The sequence below is a fragment of the Uloborus diversus genome, chromosome 4 (assembly GCF_026930045.1).
Source record: "Uloborus diversus isolate 005 chromosome 4, Udiv.v.3.1, whole genome shotgun sequence".
Taxonomy (NCBI): Eukaryota; Metazoa; Arthropoda; class Arachnida; order Araneae; family Uloboridae; genus Uloborus; species Uloborus diversus.
Window position 1 is genome coordinate 17,078,305 of NC_072734.1, and position 25,769 is coordinate 17,104,073.

The 25,769-nt window shown below is 33.2% G+C and overlaps 1 protein-coding gene across 1 annotated transcript in view; it reads right to left on the reverse strand.

Annotated features, from left to right (window-relative positions):
- Positions 1-8,039: 8,039 nt before the first annotated feature.
- The window catches only part of LOC129221611 (pre-mRNA-processing factor 19-like), a 46,852-nt gene continuing 29,122 nt past the window's right edge, over positions 8,040-25,769 (reverse strand). The window contains exons 9-13 of the mRNA XM_054856131.1: positions 23,766-23,951; positions 22,633-22,858; positions 21,241-21,497; positions 12,454-12,515; positions 8,040-8,790 (exon numbers count right to left, since the gene is read on the reverse strand). Coding sequence (XP_054712106.1) covers positions 8,649-8,790; positions 12,454-12,515; positions 21,241-21,497; positions 22,633-22,858; positions 23,766-23,951 — 873 coding nt within the window. The 3' untranslated portion in view covers positions 8,040-8,648. The remainder of the gene's footprint in view (positions 8,791-12,453; positions 12,516-21,240; positions 21,498-22,632; positions 22,859-23,765; positions 23,952-25,769) is intronic.

Genomic DNA, 25,769 nt, shown 5'->3' on the forward strand with positions numbered 1-25,769 from the left:
TTTTCTATTCTCGCTGTTAAATATTTCAGCTATTGCTTTCATTTCATCTAAATTACTACAGTTAATAATTTTCAGGAGAAGAGTTTTTAGCGTTTTAGTTTTGTAGCTGTAAAGAATATCAATTAATACAGCATCAATTTTTTTGATATCACTTTGTAAATTAATTAAAAAATTTGGATCCGAATTATTTTCTACTTTGTTTCTCTCGGACAACGATTCAGCATGCGAAAGGGAATCTCGCAAATGAGTGATAACTTTTCTTGTGTTTTCTGACAAGGACTGAAACAGCAGCTCACTTGTAATATGGGAAAGATTTGGAGATTGCAAAGTGTTCTTCAGGAATTCGCCAATCACTTGTAAAGCTCTAATAACGACCAATACTCCTTCCTTTTCTTTGTGATCAACAGTCACCGCGAGGTTTACGTAGTGGCTTATCCTCTCCAAAGAATGAATATCTCTTAGGTGGTGATATACATTATATAAAACCTCAAATTCGGGGTTGTTACTTAATATTTTCACAACAGCTTCTTCTCGTTTCATATTAGGATAGCTCGATGGTTTCTGAACATCTAACTTATCAACAATTCTGCCTGTTTCATTTTTCAAAACCATTCCAAAAGCGTTCACATGATCGCGAATGGTGCTAGCATTTAAGCTTACTTTGCAAAATAAATTCATCTCCCTCTTTTCTGAGTAAGCAATAATAAAAGTTATCAAACAAAATTCTATTTCTTCCCAGGGTAACAAGTCGTAGGTTGATTTTAATTTTCCTTTTAAAACGTGAATATTACGCGCAATGCATTTTATTAGAAGCAGAAATTTGCTGTTCACGGCTTCAAAATTTTCTTGCACGAATATATCAATGGTTTCTACTAGTAGCTCTATTCTCAGCCGTATGTTTTCCGATTTAGCATGAAAATCACCATTTTCTAAAAGGCCATCGGCAAAAAAATTAAAATTGATTAGTCTTTTCAGAAGAAACAGCTCAATTCCGTCTGACAGACAAATGTTTCTCAACTGAAGCTCCAAATATGAACTTGAAAGAATTTCATACAGATCTGCCTCAGAAACTTCAAAATACTTATGTGGGCCAGTAAGAACTCTAAGCAAATCAACATCCCTCGAACTTATGGCATAATAGAATGCATTGTGGCCAGTTTTGTCAACATCAGTCGGCAATGCATTAGTTCGTGTGATAGTGTCCAGATAGTATAGAAGTTGATTATCACTGCTGAATAAATATTGCAAAACGTTGACTTTCCCGTATTTACAAGACAGTATTACTAGATTAGTATCCTTGATGGGGTTTCCCTCTACATAGTAACCTTTCAAAATCAGCCTATCTTCAATGTCGACTAGGTGCTCAATTGTAGAGTTCAATTTTGTTAAACGACTAACATCGCCTTCTGATACAGCTGTGGAAATTCCAGTCCAGAGCTTCAAGAAAAATTCATCAATGCCTTTCTTTTCACAACGTATTAAATCATATTTCTTGAGGAATTCATCTTTAGATTTATAAGTCATAAATCCAACCTCATCCATCATGCTTGGTAACAAACGAATTGTATTTTGCTAAACGTATAGGTCAATAGTTCATATTCATTAAAACGAACATTAAATTTGCTTTACTTTATACTATCTTTTTTTTCGAATCACGAAAAATAAACAAAGTGAAACAGTTTGCTCACCCCCACTAGTAGGTCCTTCCTAGTAAACCTTTTCCATCGTTTAAAAATAGCCCAAGATTCAAAGTTTAATCATCAATACAATTCAGAAACACCCGTGTTTCAATATTAGCATTCTCTAATTGTCTCCAGATCAAATGACAGAACATAGCAGTTCGATTTCATTACCGATACGTATAAATTTTATCTTCACAAAAAGAAACTGCAATACAGCTCCCGTTTATCTAAGTCTCCGAATAATTCAATCACAAAGGACGTATCTTTTAATCAGTAGATACAGGTTTTATGAAAACGAAATCACCCTAGAACCCAACGTCCTTATTTTTTCAGCGATGTGAATTTGATTTTGAAGGAGTGAAGTATACGAAAATTGTGAAGACACAGTAATGACCAATTCAATAAAAATAAATAAATGCATAAAATAACTTTCTTAGGATGAAATGGAAGATGGCAGGGAAAGAAGAGATCGGTTCAATTCCGGTGTTCAACAGTCTGCATTCTTGACATTTTGCTTTTAAAAATTAACAAAACATTAAAATGTAATAGTTTAAAAGTTGAAATTACATTTGTTATTATTTCTTTTTTCCGCAATTTTGTTACAAAGCGGGAACATGCGATTGAAGAGGCGCTAAAAATATCTATGTATTTTATTCACTTATGGCTATAAAAATTTGCTTCCCAAAAATAAATCAAAATTTTACATGCCTAAGTACAAGGCTGCCATTGAGTTACGCAAATAAAAACAGTTAATTTAGACAAATTAATTTAGTAATATGAAAAACAGTCACCAAAATAGTTGCCGATGTGGAAAATAATTTCTAAAAAATATTCCATTTTTCATTTATTTTTTCAATAATATTTATGTTAAAAATTTAAGAGATTTCGATAAATAGACATTTTTTGGTTGCGTGGTACGTAAGCTTGCCAGATTTCTGAAATTTTCAACAGGCACACTGGAATGCCAGTGGCGGATTTACTAGGGGGCGGTGGGGGCGACCGCCCCCTCCGTGTCCGTCATTTTCTGAAACCAATGATATAGAATTGAAAGAATTACTAGCAATCGGTACTAATTTTAATCAAGTACATTCCACAAATTTGCTTTAAATTTATTTTAGAAAGTTAGTGTAGTCGAGGATGGACATGGTTACCCATTTTTTAATTTGAACCTAAGCTCGCCTCTTCCCCTTTTTTCGAATTTTGATAATTTTTATATTTCTATATGTGTTTTTCAACCTTTTTCTTCCAGGACTACACTATACTGATATGATAAGACATTGCTATGATTTAGAACAGTTGTTTCCAACCTTGGTGGGGATCGACCCCAAAGGGGCTGTTTGACACTACAAGGGGTGAAAATTCGTTAGAAGCGATTAATATTTAAGACAGGAAATGGGGGAGGGCATTTGACTCCTTGCCCCTCTACATGACGGGTCGGGGGCGTTTTCAACCGCCACCCCCTTGAATAGACTGTAAATCTGCCCCTATGGAATGCACCCCCCCCCCTCCCTCTATGTTGCGTATATTCAAAAGGGTGCACATCCCTGGCTGGTTTTTGGAGTGTTTTATAAAGTTCAGTGGGGGACGCCGGTTAATTGAATCAGTGGTTAATTGAATCAACCGCCTTAATGAATCAAATCGTCAAAAACAAAACAAAACCCAGCTTTATTGAATTAGCCGCTTTATGGAATACAAACTGCTTTGAACAAATGCGATTCATATAAGCGACGTCCACTGTAGTTGATTCGTAATGCTATGAATTAATGGTTGCTAATTATGATTCTAAACCTGGAGTAATAATAAATGACACAAGCAGATGCCATAGAACCTCGTTTAACCGGTCACCATTTATCTGGATCAAATTTCTAGGGATAAAAACTATACACTTAGTACTTTTGAATGGGGACGTTTCCAAAATTTTAAAAGTATTTTTTTCTGAAAGAGTATGCTTAAAAACATAGGATGACCATTTTTTGATAAATTCGTTTACGTTTTATATTTAAAAAAAAAATTACTTAAATCGGAGGGCTTTCATTATTTACGTCTTCTGCCGATGACATCACAAATGATGAAATGACATTTTGTGCTGCCATTCACAGTGCAAAATATTTAATTCGCATCTTTACTCACGTGTATTGGCAACGATATGGTTGACAGCAAGCGTAGAGCGCAATTTTAATTCGCTGCTTGATTATCATAACGTGGACAGGTAGAGAAAGATGTGGCAAAGTGCATCATTTGTGACGTTATCAAGACCACGCCTTGTTTGAAAAATCGGACATTTTGAAAAATTAATTTTAAAAAAACTGTTGGGAAAATATTTTCTGGGTCCACGTTATTATTTTTTTTTTTTTTTTTTTTGCTCATTCTATCCATTTCAATGACTAAAAGTAGTACTTTTGACTGAAGGAAACGACCCCATTTTATGATTGCAATAACAGAACTATAAATAAGCCAAATATTCGAGTTTTATTTTGATTCAATGTACTACTCCCGCTATCGTAAAATAAACGTTACAAATGACAAAATATTTACCCTAATAAAAAATCCTTCTCAGATAATTCTTTTTTGACTATTTTGGTTGTCTGTAATCAAATTTATCTTTTACCGGGACGTGAAGTAAACCGGAAGGGACACCGGGATTTTGTCGAAAAACCGGAACGTCAGGCAAGCCTACGTAAGTGGGACCACTCAAAGGACTACATTTAAACTTTAAAACATTTTACCCTTGAATTCCCTGCATTTTATCGATGTTTTAAACGTTCTTGATCAATTCTTTAGGCTACTTTTTTCTCTAAAATCTCCATTAAATTAAGACACTGCTGAAAGTTAATGATGATTTTTATGAATCTTTTGATTCAACACGACTTAAACAAGACTTAAAATTTTCGCGTCGAATGAGAGCGGCAAAATTAGAAGTCTACAAGTTCTCAGCTACACAAGAATTATACGTATAATAAGGAGGGTGAAAAATAATGCTAAAAACAAAATAATAAATGTGCAAACAATAGAATCACCTGGTAGGGTGATTTTCAAAGTGATTGACAGATTGTTGTCCTGACTTTATCCGTTCATTTTTATGTAGATAAAATTATTCATTTGGCATTGCAAAAACATGTAGTAAGAAGTAAGGAATTGTTTTATATTTAGTTCATTGCATTCAATGCTTTTTTTTTTCATGATCGTAGGTTAATAAGCCTTTTCTATTACTTTAGTTAGCTAGTAACGAAAATGTCCTTGTCCTGACTAGAAAATTTACATTTCCTAAATCTTTCTTGTACTCTTTCAAGCAGCTTTTTTACTTTTTGTGCATTAAAGAAGGAAGTAATATTTGTTAGAGACGCACAGCTGAAATAGATTTTACTGAACTGCTCATCTAAAAGTTTAAAATTACAATGCAGTTTGTGTCCTTATGTGCAAAACTCACGAGTGTTACCAAATTAAATATTTTTTATGTGCAAAATATCTTTATCGTAGTTAGCAGCAGTGTTATGGAAGCCATATTTGTTTCTTAGAATGTGTAAGTCTAAAAAGAGATACATGAATTCCTTATATGTTGTTTATGAAATGTACAATTCAATGTGAAGAGTATTTTGATCATCTCTCATGAGTGTTACATATTTATTTTGTAGTATATTTTTTATGTGCAAAATATCTTTATCGTAGTTAGCAGCAGTGTTATGGAAGCCATATTTGTTTCTTAGAATGTGTAAGTCTAAAAAGAGATACATGAATTCCTTATATGTTGTTTATGAAATGTACAATTCAATGTGAAGAGTATTTTGATCATCTCTCATGAGTGTTACATATTTATTTGGTAGTATTTTTTTAAGTGTAGAAACATACAATTAGGCAATAATGTATTTTTTGTTAAGGAAACAAGAGATCTAATTGAATTTTCAAAAACACCGATAGAATATATGCCAGCGAAGAATTCTTCTATAAATCTCATGAGTGTTACTTTTAAAAGGCAACATTCATGAGAAAGGAGTAACACCCATGATAGAAGAGATCCAAATAATGAGTGATCCATTTTTATAGATATTACCTTTATCTCATACCTTTATCAAAGATATCTATTTTTTCACACATATATATAAATTAAAATAACTTTTATTAAAAATTGAAGAGTGAACACTGACACAAAGCTAATGTTTACAAAAATGAAATTTTTGTGCCTTGTTCAGGAAAGACTAATTTTCAAGATATGGTGTTCAAATATGAGAGCAAATCAAAAAGTAGCTGCAGCTTTTCCATTAATTATAAGACATATTATAGTCAGCACACTCGAATACAATATACTTTTTTTTACACAAAGTTTTGGGTGCTTCAATCATTCTTCAAAAAAATCCCTACTCAAAAGAAAGTACTCTAGAGAAAAAAATATGTTGTACTTGAATGTACTGACTACAATACGCCTTATATTAATAATGGGAAAAGTGCAGCAATTACATACAGAAAATTTTGCCCGTGTACAAACGGGTAAAACCATTATTCGCAACTCCAGCGCTCGAATACGCTACCTTGCGGTGATTTATAAAATTAAAGAAAAAGGTAAAACATTGCGTTCCACCACGTGTCTGTTGGTAAACATAGGCAGTTTGTTATGAGTATTTATTAACGCATTCGATGTGTCTTAGATTGCTTTCAGCAACAGAAATTGTTTCGTCCTTTAATGGTACTCTCAGCAAGCTGCTCAAAATGATGTTAATTTTCATTATTTCCCTACAAAAAGTGAGATGATTGTCGTAAATGGCGAAAGCGTAAACACAAGAAAACTCTGGATTACTTCCCATTAGCATAAAATTCTTGTCTGTTCGATGCATTTTTTTTTTTTTTTGAAAGAGGATAACGCTACAGCAGGTAAATTTGTTTTTATTGTTTTGTGTGAATTGGTAAGAATATGAGGTTTTTTTAATCTTAAGCTTGAAAGAAGGATTTGATAACATTAGCAAAATAATTAGGGCTCACATCTCCGCCTAGTTTAATAGTTTAACTAACCTAATTTTACAGCAGCATTTAGTTGTAACGGACAGTTTGCAAAATATTTTCTTGAATATATTATCATAGAAAAAAATGAAAAATGTTTAACGCTGAGAATTTTCATAACCAAAATAGTGGGATTATAGTTTAGGGTTACAGTTTTAGTATTGTGCGAGCAAAGAACCCTTGGCGAAATTTCGCATGTCAGTTGTAAACCATTTTATTTTTTATCATGTGTGGAATAAAATGGTAAAAAGATAGTCAATTAGAAAGAAAACTACTACCATGTATCCGTGAGAATTTTATTGATGATGCATGACAGAATTAAATCATAATTCAGAAATTAAAAACATACCAAACAGAAAAAATTAAAATTAAACGATTCGGCAGTTTGAGAAATAACTCAGCTACAAATGTAGAACAAATAGCGCTAGCCAAACAAGACAAAGAAGTATAATCTTCCTCTTTTGATAACACTGGTAAACAAAGGTTTTGTTACATTAAATATTTATAGTGTTCTTATGGCGACAATGAAAATGTAGTTCCATCAAGAATGGATAAATATCGAATTCAACATCCTGGAAATGGCTGCTTTAGAACAACAAACTACATGTTTTGCATTAATTTCTAACGTTTAATAATGCTTCTCGAATTCTCATTTCTTTCTAAGTGGACCAGAATATCCACAACAATTTAAAAATTAATTTAAAAATAACGAAACAAAAAAAGTCATTCATACAAACAAAAATTGCTAGGCTTATTAGCATTTTCTACGCTACATTGTTGTATGTGCAATTATTTTGTATATAAAGCATTTTGAAAATGTATGAATCCCTTGTAGTATAATTCTGTATATCAAGTCATGCTGCAAGACACAGAAATAATACTCATTAAAAGTTCCATGTTTCTGTTTTAACCAAGGTAACAAGTAAGCATGTCGGCAAGCCAAGCGAGGTACCCAGTACTCATAAAAGGAGAATACTTTGTTCATGAAAAAAATGCTCCATAAATTTATCACACCTCATACATTCCCAACCATAATATAGGCAATACATGTAGTTATTGCCTTACGGCATTTTTGCATTTTTAAAACAACCAATCTTATTACTTTATTTGTAACAAATATAGGTGAAGTATTATCTTTCCCATCCTTTGACCACACCCTCTATATTCCCACACATAATACAGGTTTTCTCTGTTGTTACTGTTTTACAATAGTTTCTATTTTTACTACAATCAAGCTCGATTACTTTGTTCATAACAAAACCACATCTCTTGACTGCTTCCTATAAATTACTACATAATACAGGCTTCGTGCTTTACAGTAGTTTCCATTTTTAAGACAACCATCAAGAGAAACAAGCTAATTGCAAAATGAATTTATTGATACGTCAAAACAATATTACATTGAGTCCATCCAGACAATGGTAATAAGTCAAGTGATAAAAAAATCAAAATGTTTGATGACTGAATTCTTGTTTATGATGAGAATTGCATCAATGATGAATGTACTTCAAAATGACAAGAAAACAACTAACATCATATACATGTACAAGGAATAAGTTCCTTTTGTGCTTTATTTCAAATTAATATTAAACGCTAGAATAATATGCAAACTGCAAGTGTTTCTAAGGAAAATTTTAAACCATCACAGAAATTTGAAAGACATGAACTCTTCAAAATAGAAAAAATAACTTTTATGTGAATAAGAAGTGGTAAATATGAACTAATGCTCATAACACTGGCCTTCAACTCTATATATTTTTCTTAACTTTAGGTGCTAAAGAAATAGTTCATCAAAAATATAATTACAGAAGTTAAAGATCCTTTCATGTACAATTTTTTAAAAAAAATCCAGAAAGAGAAGATATTTCAGAATACATAATAGTTACTAAATGAAAGTATCATCAAAGAATGAATTCAATCATCAACATTTTTTTAATGATACATGTTTCTAGGATCGTCTGACAGCCTCGTTTTCCTTTAAAGTCCATATATCTTCAGTGTACGATCCATACTGACAGACGCCAGGAAGTGAGCGTGATTACCAAATCTGACACCTGTCGCAAGGGCTGTGTGGTCAGAAAAGGTTTTCAAATTGTCCCACTGTTTGCACAAGTATATCCTGCAATAGAATATTAATTTTCAATATTATCAATAAAAGAACTACTTAAAGATTGGTGGCAGGTTAACGTACAGGCAGACTAGGCCTTTGTCTGATGCAGCAAAATTCGAGTTAAAAATTTACATTATTCAATTTTAAGCTAATATCCTCATATACCGTAATTTTGTGGCAGAAAAGCCACAGCTTATGCGTGTTTTAAAGTTGAAATCATTTAACATCTGCAGCGTATCTGCCACGGGGGGCGTACCTGAAAAAATTTCCCTCCAACCCTTCTTTCTTAGTATTTCCCCATGTTCGCCCAATCGAGCTGCAATGTTAGAATTCATTAAAACATCACTCGTTGAGCTCTCAAATTGCACCATGAAACAGGTTTCTTATTAAACTTAATTTCTCATTTCCATAAACCTGTGTCAGCTTGCGCCGATCTTACCACTGTTCCCCTATAATAAATGTTCACATTCATATATATATACTAGCATTCCCGTACCCGGCATTGCTCGGGTAATGGAATTAGCAGGGATAACAGTGCTTAGTGCACCTAGTTTCAAAAATCCCCTATAATAATTACTTATTACCTATAACTTTTTCTAATTTGGGGAGGATCCCGGGGCCCCTGGACTCCTTACATATATGCCCTTGTCCTTAATCGATCTTTAACTGTTATTAACGATCCTTTTAAAGTATTGATTATCTTTGCAAACACAGGCCATCCACATTTTATTGATATACCTATGTTTAAGCAAAAACTTCTTTGTATACAACATTTTTAGTTTTTTTTTTTTTTTTTTTTCTGGTGCTAAAATTATTAAGCTGCTTGATGAACTGACTTTGGAGCAAGCTACATAACATTGGCTATGTGAAAAAAAGTCTTCTCTTAAATGGATCCCTGCTACTTTTAATGTCTGTCCTTGTGACTTATTAATGGTTATTGCAAAGCAAACTTTAACAGGAAACTGCAGTCTTCTAAAATTCAAAAGGATAGTCCGGCTGTGATGATGTTCTTAAAAATTTCGTTTCTAGTTTTGAAAAAACGAAAGCAATAGACAGAAACATTATGATTTGACTTGAGAAAAGCCTCGAAGAATCACGTGAGAAACAAAAACAATATCAAATTTATAGTTCGCTATCGACCAAAAGTTGAGATGAAGTATTGAATAATGATTTGAATGGAGGAAAGCCTTCGAAAATGAGGAATTTGAATTTCAATGACAGGTTTTAATTTCGCAGAAATTAATGGATTTTAATTACTTTCTCCCGAACTAATTGAGACTTCGAAAAATCCTTTCTTAGTGGTTACTTTCGTAATCATGCGGACATGCCTGCCAAATTTCAAGCCTGAAGCTTCAGTGGTTTTGGCTGTGCGTTTATATATATATATATATATATATATATATATATATATATATATATATATATATATATATATATATATATATATATATATGTATTATATATATATGTTATCTCAGGACATTGATTTCTATATATTAAGATTCCTAAAAAGTAGTGAAAATGTGGCTTACATTAGTCTGGCTTTGATATTTATTGGAACATGTCAAATTTCAAGGCCAATCTCTCTGATAAAAGGGTATTTTGCACCTGTCATACCATGAGGGGTATGAGACTAGATCCAACATGAGAATATACATGTCTATTCAATTAAGTCTACAAGTATAAAAAATATATGTTTACTCCTTGAATATAAGGGTTGAATTTCAAATTTTAAAGGGGAGGGGTAAACTCCCTTCCAAGCTACACTGTAGAGGGGATTACAATTATTGAGGAGGGAGAGGGCAAAAAACACTACTCTACTTTCAAACTGGTGTATTCCTGCATTGCAAAAGTTTTTTTTTTTTTTCAAAGTCTTGAATTTCATGAAATTAAATTACTTCTTATCAAGCATTTTGAAAGAATTTTTTTATTTTTGAAGAAAAGTTATGGAGGAAAAATGATTAAAGATCATTTAAACAGAATGCTCACATTCTAACATTCTCATTTGTTCCAACTCCAAAGGGTCTGAGAAACCTTATCGTTGGTAAAGCAGAAAAACATCCTTGTTTTATTAATGTTGGGACTTCATAACAAAGCTATAAGCCTGAATGACAAGTTATCTATTGAGAAACATGTGTGACACTCAGTTTGAACTTGCATGCAAAGTTCAGAAAAAAATTTACTTTTATAGATAATTGTGCAGAGCTTCCCCCATTAAAAACATTTAAAATCACTCAAGCTTGAATTATTGTTGCTACATACAGAGGTAGTACTTAAGCTGGCTGATGAGGGAATGATTCATAATTCAAAATTGCATAGCAGAATATAATTATAAATTAATGAGGTTGAAATGCATTACAAACATACTTCTGCAAGGCTGATATTACTATTAGAAACTATCTGAATCAGTCAAAAATAATATTTTTCAATCGGATTGTCTCTAATATTTTTCTTTGCCCCAAGATCTTCTGAGATACTGAAAGTTGGCTCAATTCAAAATTTTTGTTTCTAGGCAATAAGCTCTAAAAGTTTCATGTATCTTTTTCTTTTTTTTTCTACTTCTGGATTACTGTATGTATGTAAATTTTAAGAGCCTTTATCAAAATATGCTCTGTTCAGTAGTATGTGATACAAATTTAATAAAATTTGTAACAATCTATTAGCACTACCACATTGTACATACCAATGTTGAATTTATATTCAGTAAAAAGCAAGGTTTAATTTCATCTGGTTGTGTTATAACATGAGAGTAAAACATGTTCACTTGCACAAGAATTCTACAGTAGTATAACATATGTAAAAAAAAAAAAAAAAGAAAAAAAAAAAAAAGAAAAAAGAAAAAAAAACATTTTTTACACTGCTACAAGCTTATTACATGGATTGCAAATCAGAAATATGCTTCAAAAATTTAGTCGATTAGCATACTTTCATGCTTTATATTTAAAATAAAAATTAAGCTTCATGGAAAATGGGGGAAAAAATGCAATTGGAATTTTTAAAATATTACATTGCAATGTTTAGTTCATTTTTAAAATAAAAAATGTCAAATACATTCAAAAAAAAAAAAATCATCTCTGCTTTTATTGTCATAGCAAATTCCATTCCTTGGATTCGAATCTTAAACCTCAAATCTGAGCTTTCATGCTCAATATTTGAGCAAATTGTTTTGTCCAGCACCAGACTACTTTAAACGAAATTATTTAACCCAATGGATTAAATGATACACCATTTATCTGTCTTGTCTGCCGCCATGCATGAATTTAAGATAAATTTTCAGTGACAAAAATAAAAACAAGAAATTCAATAATAAATAAAGTTATTCTGAGTAAAAATATCAAATTTACACCAAAAAATTAATTAGTTAATTAAAACAAATTAACCAATAATGATAATAAACCATTTTAATGCATACAATCATAAAATAGCAAGTATGTACAAAGATAAATTTTAAACTGCGGATAAAATAATGAATTGAAAAACTTATTTTTCAAACACAGAAAGTTATACTTATTCCAAATTTGAATTCCAGGGGCAGAAAAAATTCATGAAAGAGACATTGAACTAAACAAAAACTTTAATATTATACCTCAAACAAAAAAGGAGTTATTAGAAATTTATGACAATGCTTATATATCTGAAGAACAAAATAAAATCTATTCTAACAAAACTTACCTAATATCAGAACCTGCTACAGCTAGATAGGTTCCACTTTGATCAAAGCATAGAGATTTCACCTAGTATTAAAAAAACCGTTTAAAACAAATGTGCCTAAAGCACTTAAACAGAGAAAAAGATATCATGCAAGAACTGAAATAAATCAAGTAATTTAAAAGCACATCATATACATAAACACAAAAGGATAGTGAAAAAACCATCATTTCATGTATGAAAAATGAACAAATATATCTTCTGCTCAAAACATGAGTAAAAATGAATGAACAATATAAGTTGACAGAATTTTTTTCCTCCACGCCTACAACTTGTACAAATCACTACTTGTTCAGTATGATAAATTCTCTTGGAAAGTTGATATTTACACAGGGTCGCTGAGAGCGGGGGGCAGCAGGGGCAAAATCTCCGAGACCCGGCCCCAAAGGGGGCCCGGGGGCCTCCTCAAAAAGGGAAAAAAAAAAAAATTTCTGAGTGCAGCTAATCTTAATTTTGTTTCGGTGTTAGAAAAGCAAAAACTTCTCATTCAACATTTTATACCTATTCAGGGATCGCGCTAAGGATTTCGAATCGTTCGCCAGTAAATTCGCCAAATTTTAAAAGTGTTAGCCAATTTTCAAAAGTTTTAGTCAAAGACTTAACTTTTACTCATTTTAAATGTATTTTTGTCTGCAGAAATATTTAATCAGAAAGTGAAATATAACTCAATTTTTTACAATTTTTTGAGGATAAGGGCAAGGGTATATCCAGGAATTTTTGTCCGTTTTTAGAAATTTGGTGAGGAAAAAAAATGCAAATTAAGTAGTTTTTCCACAAATCATATGTAATTTTTCAAAGGAAAAAATGGCTAAAACCAATTTTAAGTGATATTTATCATTCTTTAATAAATTTGAGAGTAGAAATAAAAGCTTTTAAAGAAGTAAAGACTGCATTCCTATCTTACTCCGATGTTTCAGACATCGAACACAATGAAACAAACGCGCCATTCAACAAGTCATCCGCCAACACTCTACTCGGTAGCCACGCTGCGCACTCGATATCCAATCAGCGAGAGGCGCAAGTACAGTGACGCAAAGAGGCGAGAGGCAAATGTGATAGCCAAAAATGTCTATTTGAGAAATATTCTCAACAATTCGATTTGAAAGCTAAGTGAAAACTAAGTGTAAATGTTTTTACTCACTTGTATTTCTTTAATAATGAAAAGGCAGTTAATCTTGTCCCTTAAAGGACGCCTGTTTCAATTCGCGTACGGGAGAATCAACCTGTAAAAATCAGAACGACTTCGAACGACGTGTTTCGTCAGGAAGAAGGATGTGACGTCAGAGCACGAGCGGAGATGATGTAATCTCCCGATAGCTCCGCGGCAAATCGAATGTTCTGGAAGCATCCAGACTGAGCTCTTACGTAGGCATATCCGGCGTGACGTGCATAGAGTGCGCTGTATTATATAAGCAGGGTGAAATGAGAAGGAGATCACTTCTTCTGCCCGCGTTTCTCATTTTCGACTGACGATAGTCGTATTTTTTGAGAGGATCGTTTGCTGTTGTGGCGACGTCCTGCACTTAGGGGATGGCTTTTAGAGTTTCACCATGAGAGTTAGGGACTTAAAATTTTTGAAACATTTTTAGGATAAGTCAAGTTAGGGTGTCAAATGTGTTTTTTTGGAGGATGTTCCTTTGGAACATGAAGGATGTTTTTGAGAGTGAAATTCCTCATATTTGTTTATACATTTTACTCATGTTATAGTTTGTTTTACAGTTGTTAATTATAGGATAATTATAAATAAAATGATTTAGCCATACAACTTGAATTCTGACATTTCATTCACTTGATAGCTACAGTAATGTGAAACAGAAGGCATCTGCTAAACTTAGTGTTTACCTTCCTTGCGGGAGTTAGACAAAATTTGTTAGGTCAACAAGAGGGTTATGGGCCCAGACTGCCCTTCCCTATTCACATTCCGTCAGTTTGAAGAAAGTGAATTTGAAGAAGAAATGTTGTTGGATAAAATATCGATTAGAAATTTGGAAATTAATTTTTTGAGCGATCTCATCGAAGCAAAGAGATGAAAGAATTTATGAATTGAAAACGATACGAAAGTTTTGCCCAGTAAAGAACTATGTCCACCCAAACCGTTAAAATCGAAGAATTGAATGATTCGAATTATGTCGAATGGGCGACAAACCTCAAGTTCCTGCTAATGGACAGGAACTGCTGGAAAATTGTTATTGGTGAGGAAGGAGAACCGATCGAGAACAAAGAGGGAGGAATCACAAAAGCGGATATTAAAGAATACCATGTTCGGAGGAGAGCAGCAGTTTCTATGATTTTCTTAAATATTGAGCAACGACTTAGGAAGATTATCGAGAATTGTGAAGATCCCCGAGAATCATGGAAAAAGTTGAAATTGTTCTTCTACCCAGATAACAAATGCGCCCGGATGCAGCTGTTCTTGGAACTGCAAAATTCAAAACCTGAAAGAAATGAAAATATTTCCCTTTTTGCGGCCCGTTTACAACGATTGTTTGATCGAATTAAGGTTACATATCCCGAATATCCTGAGGACTGTATCTGCTTCCAGCTTTTACAGAACTTGCCTAAAGAATATGATCATCTAGTCCAAGCAATGCTTACAAGGAGTGACCAGGATTTCAAGTTCGAAAAACTGGTAGTGGATCTTGTGATTGAAGAGAACCGCATGGCTTTGAAGACGAAAACTAAGGAGCGGCTTAAGGTGATGACAGTTCAAAATCGGCAACGATGTTACAGATGTGACCGCATTGGACATCTCAGGAAGGATTGCCCAGAGCTGAGACAACAAAATCCCACGACGAACCAGTCCCCAAGTCCAGTCAACGAGAGAGGAAGCACCACAGGACATGGAAATTCTAGGGGAAGATCGAACCAACGAGGAAGGAATCGTCGACGGAGAGGAGCCAGATATAGAAATACAACGGACCGGCGGAGATCTCCATCAACTGACAGATGTGAGTATAGATCCTTTTTCTTATTAGAGGCAAATTTAAATGAAGTAGGGGTAAAGGAATCGACATGGATTTTTGACACAGCGGCCAGTCATCATTATACCCATAACCGGAACTGGTTTAGGACATTTTCTCCCTTAACGGATGTTCAAATGGCAGTAGCAGTCAAGAAACAGACTTTTCCCATTGAAGGCAGCGGGGAAATTAAAGTTCGTTTCGGAAATAGATCTGTTGTTTTAGAAAATGTCATGTATTCACCGAGGTTAAGGAGAAATATATTGTCCGGACCCAAATTTGATTTGGGAGGTGCTAAATTTGAAGGGGGTGGTGGCTCCGTGAAAGTACTAGATAAAACTTGTAAATTGATTTTTAAAGCAAATTTAGAAAATGGTGTATATATTGTTGATTCTGTAAAATCAAACCAATTGCCTGTTTGTAATACTGATAATGAAAATACTTTTTTAGAGTCCAATCATATAAATATTGAAACCTGGCATAAACGTTTCGGACATATAAATACAGAATGTATCCAAAAGACAGGGAGTTCACAAGCTGTTAATGGTTTACCAGAATTTAAAAATGTTAAAATTAATTGTGACACTTGTAAATTAGGAAAATTCAGAAGAGTGAGTTTTAAACCTATTGGGGATACAAAGTCAGACAGTCCGTTGAACTTGCTTTTTTGTGATGTTTGGGGGCCTTGCAATGTTGAGGGTAGAAATGGAGAACGTTATTATTTATCTGTTATAGATGATTTTTCAAAAAGAAGTTCTCTATACCCTATAAAGTTTAAAAGCCAAGTACCCGAAATTTTGATGAATCATATCATAAAAGCGGAAAATTTTTTGGGAAAGAAAGTCAAGGCTGTAAGGACAGACAACGGAACTGAGTTCGTAAACCATGAGTTCGATGATTTTTTTAAGGAGAAAGGTATACATCATGAATTAACCAATTTCTATTCTCCTGAACAGAATGGGACGGCAGAAAACTTTAACAGAACAATTGCAGATAGCACGCGGGTGATTTTAAAGGAGAGCGGTTTACCTCAGAATTTTTGGCCAGAGGCAATGAAATATTTTACGTACACCTGGAATAGGGTTTGCCATGCCAATCAGACTAAAACCCCATTTGAACTTTATGGGGGGAGAAAACCCTCTATAAGGCATCTCCGCGCTTTCGGAACAATATTGTTTGTTGGAGTGCCCAAACAATTAAGAAAGAAATTGGATTTAAAAGCACAAAAGGGTGTTCTCATAGGTTACGCGTTTAATAGAAAAGGGTATAGAATTTATCTGCCTGACAGCGACAAAATTATAGAATCAATAAATGTGTCGTTCAAAGAAAACTATTTTTTCCAAACTGACTTTCGAAATGAGTCAAATGAGGAGGAGAATCGAGTTCTATCATGGCCCATGGCACTTCCGCCTGCAACCTTGAGCGAGAATGAAACGGCAAATGAACAGCAGGGTTCAGATTCGACCGATTCTGAAAGCTCGATTGCTAGCGGGGAAAGTGAAACGAGTTCTCAATCTGAGGATTCTGACAGCGAAAGTGGTTTACACCTACGCGATGCATTTTGGGTGAGAAAAGTAGTGAAAAGACCGGATAGCACAAGAAATGATGTATATTATTATGAGAAAGGGGAAAAGAAAAGGTTAAGATCTAAACATGACATTGAAAAGTATTGTAAATTAAAAGATATAAAATACAATCCAGATAAGTTTAGTTTTAAAGGGAAAGATCTAACAGAGGGGCAAGTAAATAATGTGTCTGTAAGCTCAAAGAAAAACAATAAGAATTTATGACTAGAAAAAGAAATTCAAATCCCTAGGACTTACAAACAATCTTTAAAGGTAAAAGAAAGTGCTGAATGGCAAAAAGCAATGGAGACTGAGCTAGAAATTATGCATAGCCGAAAAGTCTGGAATTTGGCAAAATTACCGGAAAATGTTGTTCCAGTAGGGTCTCGCTGGGTTTACACTTTAAAGAAAGATGAGAAAGGGGTAGTTAAATCTTATAAGGCCAGATTGGTAGCAAACGGCATGCATCAGATCAAAAACCAAAATTTTGATGAGACATACAGCCCAGTATGTAATTTTGGAATAATTAGATTTTTCTTTTCTCTGTTAATTACATGTGCTAATTGGTTAAATATACAGTGCGATGTAAAGAGCGCTTACTTATACGCACCAATTGATGACTTGATATATATGAGCCAGCCTCCCGGTTTTGTAACAAAAGGAAAGGAAGATTATTTTTGTAAATTAAAAGAGGCTATTTACGGGTTACACCAGAGTGGATGCTTGTGGTTTTATGAATTAGATCAAGTTTTATCACAAATTGGTTTAAAGAAATTTGAATCATGTAACTGTGTATATTTTAATCCAAATGTTCTATTGCTTGTATATGTTGATGATATTGTGATTTTTGGTAAAAAGGAAAGTCATATAAACAGTGCAATTAATTCTTTAAGTAAACATTTTGATTTGAAGGTATTGGGAAGTACAAAGAAATTGTTAGGGGAAGAATTTGAATTAATGGGAAAGGAATTGTATCTACATCAATCTTCCTATATAGAAGAAGTGTATGATCGTTTTAAGAAATTCAAATTCCCATCTACCTCTCTTCCAATTAGTAAAGGCATTGTTTACTCTAATTCTGACTGTCCTAAGACAGAAAATGAAAAGTTTGAAATGACTAAGTTTCCTTTTCGTAATTTGTTAGGATGTTTAGCATTTATAGCCAATAGAACACGACCAGACATTGCATACACTGTAAATTTATTTAGTCAATTTCAGAATAACCCAGGAAAACGTCATTGGGATGGCCTTTTAAAATTGTTTGGATATGTTTATCAATCCCGAAATTTAAAATTAAAATTAAAATGCAGTAAAATCCAAATAGTAGCTTTTTCAGATGCAGACTTCTCATCAAATAAAGATGACAGAACTTCTTTGGGGGGTCAAATAATTATGTTAGACAAAGCTCCTATTGAATGGAGAACTTTTAAAGAACGGAGTGTTAGTTTATCAACTATGGAATCGGAGTTCATAGCATTGACAGAAGCGGCAAAGGAAACATTGTGGTTTGACAGAATTCTGGAAGAATGTTTGAAAAATAAACTTTTAAAGTTCATAAAAATAAAAGCAATTATTTATGTAGACAATCAAGCTTCTTTGGATTTTGTAAAATCACCAATTGAAAATCACAGGAGTAAACATATTGATGTGAAATTATTTTTTATTCGTGACTTGATTGCTAAAGATATTTTTACTGTTTCATATGTAGAAAGTAAATCTAACTTGTCAGATATTTTCACGAAGCCACTAACCCAAAACGACTTAAAATTTTTCCAAGAAATTTTTTTCAATTCAAGTGATTAATCTATTGTAGAAAGTGTTTGTAATTTTTTGATAATCATTTTTCGATGATGAGCAGTCATTTGTGAAAAACGCGTGCAGAAAGTCATTTTTTATGTTTTTGTTAAATTTTTTTTAGTATGGATTGTCAACTTAAATTAATGTAAAAATGAGCTTATATACTTCTGTTTTTACTTTTTTTTGATCAAAAATGAAGCTTGAACTTATATTCAAAACTGTTTATTATGATTATACATATTATACAATTGTTGTTAAATTGCTGATATTAGAACAGTTACTTGTGGTTTTTATCGTTATTTTTCAGATTAAATCTGATGTCTGTCCACCAACATGAGCTTTTGTCAACTGCGGGATTTTTTTTAAGATCAGTGACATTTTGTGAAGATACGATTGTGACTGAGAATTTTTGGACTGAATATGGTTGAACTTTTTTCCTCTAGGACTCCTATAGGATTTGAACAATTATGTTTTGTGATATTATTGTTGTGATGTGCAAATGTTGTTTTTACTTAAATTCAAGAAGAATATTAAGTGTTTGTTTTTACAAAATGTTGAAACTAACGAATTTTTGAAACGATAAAAAATTAACTAACGTGAGAGTTAGATTTAAAAATTTACTAATTTTTTTGAGTGATAAATTGTCTTTAAAGAAATTTTGAAAAGTGAGAATTTTTTGGAAATTTAAATCAGATAATGCTTGAAATTAAATGAATATGTGAGATCAAATGAATTGTCGAGAAGGGAGGGCATTGATAGCCAAAAATGTCTATTTGAGAAATATTCTCAACAATTCGATTTGAAAGCTAAGTGAAAACTAAGTGTAAATGTTTTTACTCACTTGTATTTCTTTAATAATGAAAAGGCAGTTAATCTTGTCCCTTAAAGGACGCCTGTTTCAATTCGCGTACGGGAGAATCAACCTGTAAACATCAGAACGACTTCGAACGACGTGTTTCGTCAGGAAGAAGGATGTGACGTCAGAGCACGAGCGGAGATGATGTAATCTCCCGATAGCTCCGCGGCAAATCGAATGTTCTGGAAGCATCCAGACTGAGCTCTTACGTAGGCATATCCGGCGTGACGTGCATAGAGTGCGCTGTATTATATAAGCAGGGTGAAATGAGAAGGAGATCACTTCTTCTGCCCGCGTTTCTCATTTTCGACTGACGATAGTCGTATTTTTTGAGAGGATCGTTTGCTGTTGTGGCGACGTCCTGCACTTAGGGGATGGCTTTTAGAGTTTCACCATGAGAGTTAGGGACTTAAAATTTTTGAAACATTTTTAGGATAAGTCAAGTTAGGGTGTCAAATGTGTTTTTTTGGAGGATGTTCCTTTGGAACATGAAGGATGTTTTTGAGAGTGAAATTCCTCATATTTGTTTATACATTTTACTCATGTTATAGTTTGTTTTACAGTTGTTAATTATAGGATAATTATAAATAAAATGATTTAGCCATACAACTTGAATTCTGACATTTCATTCACTTGATAGCTACAGTAATGTGAAACAGAAGGCATCTGCTAAACTTAGTGTTTACCTTCCTTGCGGGAGTTAGACAAAATTTGTTAGGTCAACAAAATGTCATCCTTTCTCCGATTTCCGATCCGATGGACGGTAACGCTCTGATCCGATGCTAACGCGCATGCGCGCACCTCAATCTGCTCGGAGTGTTCCGAGGATAAAACAACTTTCAGTGATTGCTAGTCTGGGAGTTTTGTGAGAGGTTCGTTTTTAGGGGTCGGAATTTTGTGAAGGGTCCGGTTTTAGGGGTCCAAATTTTGTAAACGGACTTTTTTTCCAGATTGACTTCTGAAGGGAGATTTTTTTTTTCCTCTGTGTACATTTTAGAGAATTTTCTGTTCGCCAATTAATTCGCCAAATTCGAATTTTGTTCGCCGATTTTACGATTTTATCGTATTTGGCGCATTGGCGAATGCTTAACGCGGTCCCTGCTATTCAACATCTGCATGTTCACAGCATCAAGTGCTTGTAGATCAGTTCCTTAGGGGGCTCTCTTGCAGAGGCATTTTTATTGAATTTAAGGAAAACAACCAGTGGTTGTAGGGGGGCCCGCATGTCAGTATTTTGCCAAAGGGCCCTGAAACTGCTTGAGTGTCAATAAGAAGTTCCAAATTGGCCAGGAATAAGGGACCCAATAGGGCATAAACCATCTAAATTAATTTTATAAGTAATGAAAATAAGTAGTACTATTTCAAATATTTACTTTGAAAAACAATTAATGAATTGAAAAGACTACTGAAATTGTCTACAAGTTATTCATTAAGTGTTTGAACACAATGTGGACGGATACTATTATTGAAGGTTTAGGGGGGGGAGTCATGACCCCCCACAACCTTTTCCTTGTATCTGCCACCGATCGGGATTTGCTTCTGTATTATATCAAAAAGTAGTTGGAAAACTCACTTCATAAGCTTCATCCAGGGTTATAGTCTTGAAGTTCTTTAGCTTTCTTAAATCCCACAGCTTGACAACAGAATCATCAGCAGAAGTGGCCAGGTAATAGCCGTTCTCCGAAAACGCTATGGCAGATATAGGGCCAGAGTGCCCTGGGAAATTAGCGACATTAGCACGTTCTTTCAAATCCCATATCTTTATAAGAGAATCTGAAGTTCCAGTACCGAAAATCAAACCGTCAGGGTGAAACTGGGCCGTAGTCAATGCTAGGAAAAGAAAAAGTGTTAAAAATTATTCAAAAATAAAAACCCAATATTCAGAAGTAAACATCCATTGTTTGTTAAAATGTTATAAATATAGTAACTCCCTGTTTCATAGCACCTTGTTACATAGCTCATTCGGATGTATCGCATCATTTTGTTTATCTTCTAAAAAATTATATTTAAAAAAAATTGCTTTAGACACCATAGAAAAAAAAGCTATATTTCTCAGAAAAATATTTTCTTTGTTTAATCAATGCGCAAAACTGGCATGATTTCGATACACTCAATTTCTCACAGTTTAAGCTGCAACTTTAGATTTGTATTCCAACATAAAACACTAAAAATATTTTTTCGTTTCTTTAAAAGAAAAAATTGGTGGTGGGTTAATTTTCTTTGTTTTTTATAAAGGAAATCGTTTCAATATAATAAACTAATATTAATAAACTAAAACATGATATACAGTATAGAAACCCAATTTTGGAAGCCCGAAATCAGAGAAACCTGAAGCCCAGAACTTTCTTCCCCTTAAAAAAAGGGGGAAATTAAATTCCCCCCCCCCCCAGGTTTAAACATTTTTACCACTGGGCAGTTACTTGTTGAAAACACTCATTTCAGTTCAGCTTTTCTTAGAACGTTTTTCCGATGCCACATGTTATGCCTATATAAGCGTTTCATGCTGATTGAGCAGCAATTTTTCAACAGCTTTCGGTTCACAATAAATCTTTTTCTCTTTTCATACATATGCCATAAAAAGCTTCCTGAACAAAAGTAAAAAAAATATTTTAATTAAAAATATGATTTTTTATTGCATCGATCGGCACATTGCATAGTACTAAAAAGCAACATCAGCGGATTATATATTGCTGCTAATTATCCCTGATTTTTCTTTTAGCATAATGAAGTATACTTTCATTCAGATTGATAAAAAATTAATGTAAAATTAGCTCAAACTTTAGGGAAAACATGACAAATATCGAATGACAATACAGTTTTCACTATTTTTTCAGTCAGAATTCCAAATCCGGAAGTTTTCGAAGTCTGGAAAGGTCGCCGTCCTGAGCATTCTGGATTTTGGGCCCTCAACTGTAACTATGGATTACTGTGATTCTGATATAATAATAAACAATGCATAACTTACAATGTGCAGTAGTTGTATCCCCAACTTTGGTGAGCACACGTCCAGTACGTAGGTCAGAGAAGGCCCAGTGCTCATCATTGGATGTACTCAGCAGGTAATCACCAGTGGCATGCAAGCTGAGACCAGTCACACCACCTTCGTGAGCCCGAATGGCTTGGACTGTCTGTGAAGTTGGAACGTGCCAGATACGAATCATCGAATCGGGAGATGCGGTAATTACTGTATCCTGCTCGTAAAAAAGAAATAGCACAATGTAATTTATGACTTGCTTACTTTTAAAAGTATATGGAAAAAAAAACTTGATCAGAAACATGTTTGTTTCACTCAACTTGAAATTCACAGTAAATTTACATATACTAGTTGAAAATAAGATTTTGTAGATCAATGTCAAACTAGAAAATGTTGATTAGCGTTTCGCTTACTCTTGTTTTTATATTCATTATGTAAACATGTAACAAAGAAACAATGATGGCCAAATCATTAGAATCATTTAGACTAAAATCATACTTTTTTAGTTATTTTGTTTCAATTAAATTTGTTTGAGTTGAGTACATAAATTGTTTGTATCAAGCAAAGACAAATGACTTCTTCTGTGTCATTGCCTTTTTCAAAAGTTTGCTGTTCTTTTTTCTCCCCCAAACTGGTAACATCATTTTTATTTCAATTTAATTTTATTTATTTTATTTTTTAAGAATCATTTGATTATTTTACAGTTCAGTATTGTTTACTTAACTATATATGTATTAAAAATCCAATCCAATTTTAAACATATGCTTTATTTTTAATAATCTAAAATTTAAAACACTCATGTTTTAATTGGACATCATACAAACTTCTTTCAATTAATCCTTTTATAATAATAATTAAAAGAAAGAAACTGGTAAGCTGCTTTTCATAAGGTTTTATTAAGAAAACTATCTAAGTGTATGAATAAGCTTAATTTTTTGTAGGTGTAAATGACATTTATTTGTATACTTGGTACAAATCACTATTTATACTACTGAACTTGTATATCATGTTTTTGAACACATCAAGTTTTTGCTGTCCCTCAACAGGGAAGTTGTAACTTGCTTTTTTTAAGTAAACGATACAATAAATTGAATTAAAAATCTCAGCACAACGAACATACAAACCTCTTCAGGATGAAAGATCACAGAAGTGACTTTCTTTGTATGCCCCTTTAAGATGGTGATGACTTGCTCTGTGTCTTTGTTGAAGAGTGTCGCATTTTTGTCGTTGCCTCCAGTCAGAATTTTGCTGGTATCAGAGGGGCAGACATCCAATGCCAAAATTCCAGGAACACCAGCACTGTGTAAACCCTTTAGGCAAGAGAAATTATAATGAAATCTGTATTATGAGAACTTAACAATGGATTAAAAGAAAGTAACTTATTATTAAGGCAAAAGCAACTATAAGGAACATTATGAGATGAAACACCACTTTACGAAAGAAATAATGGAAACATACAGTAGACCCTCGTTTTATGCGGAGGCTACGTTCCACTAAAATGCCGCCTAAATGAAAACCGCGTAAATTGAGACTTAATAGTAGTGTTAAAATAGAGGTTAGGTTCCGTAGAGAAAAAAAAACTATTTCATTCTAGTGATGAATAATTGTATAGTAAGTTTAAGGTGTACTTATATCGGCTTTTATGCACAACATGCATAAAGAAAGCATAAATCAATTTTGTGTTCTGTTTATAAAGAGCTGGTTATTATAGTCTTTTGGCAGTCACTAAGAATTTTTCTCTGTAATTCTTTGCAGAGCATTAACGCATCCATGACCACTTGCATGATTTCCATGATAGAATCTTCCTTCACTAACAATTCAGAAAGATTATTTTTTGTTGTCGAGGAATGATTCAAAATTTTCAATGTGAACGTTTTTGGTTGAGTGTCATCCATGTTGGTATCCTCGTTGGTTTTGGCCACCTTTGCCACTCCTAAAAACTCTTCTTCTAGTGAGTTCTGAACTGTGAGTTTAATAACTTTACTTCTGGAAAGAGCTTTGGAACCAACTACATGAAATGACTCAGGTAGCCCAAGCTTGATTACTAGTACACCAAAATGCAGTTGATTACGTGTAATCTGCAAGCTTCAGGAGTTAGGATTTTGAAAGAGGGGAAAATTTTATCTGTTTGCATTGCCACATCCGCGTATAATCGAAACCGCGTAAAACGAGGGTCTACTGTATAAAGACTTTCCCATTAGGTCAATTTTTCTTTTATGTCAGAACAGCACTGTACTGCCAGCAATACAACTTAGTCAAAGTGACGCCAATTTTGGAAGTTGTTTTAACAGAGTGATCAAGATCACTGCACAAGATTTAAACTTTTTTTTTTAACATTCAAACATTACTGGTCAATCACAAATAAAAACACAAAAGTTCTGATTATATTTTTTCCACAAATAAAAGCTTTAGTGCAAACATCTTTTAAACTGTGAATACACGATATAAGATATAAAATCATACAAGGCACACTTGATATCATATAATGGGCTACACTCCTCTTCCAAAACCACCTGATTCAAAAATTTTAACTTTTTTTTTTGACTGTGCTTGTAATTTGTTCTGAGACTCAGTCAATAATTAGAATTTGATACATGAAAAACTAGAAAATTGATTTTAAGATCATTGAATTGTTCATCAAGGAAGCATCCAAGCGATAAAAAAAAAAAAAAAAACTGTCTCACATTAGGCTACTTCCCTCCACATCTCTATAGAATTAGCACAATTGATATAAGCTTTAAGATAAAAGCAATCATTTTCTACAAAGTAAAATTAAAAGTACAACTAATTATTATACATACAAAAGAAATCTAACAAAAGTAAGTAAGAATAAAACTAAATCTAAACAACAAACAAAAAAACCCAGATGAATTCCAAGCTTTAATTGACTGTTTTTTCACTTAATAAAATAACCTTTTTTTAGTCTACTTTCCCAGTAAAAGTCAGAAAAAGAAGAAAAAAGCATGAAAGAAGGCTTAATGCATCTTAAAAATATCGCGAAAAACAAAAAAAGTCAAAAATAAATAAAATAATTAAATAAATATCGAAAAATTAAAAATTGGAAAGTAGGGTATTGAGATGGGGAAAAATGTCTGTCGGTCTGTCTGTCTGTCCCTCCCTAATAACTT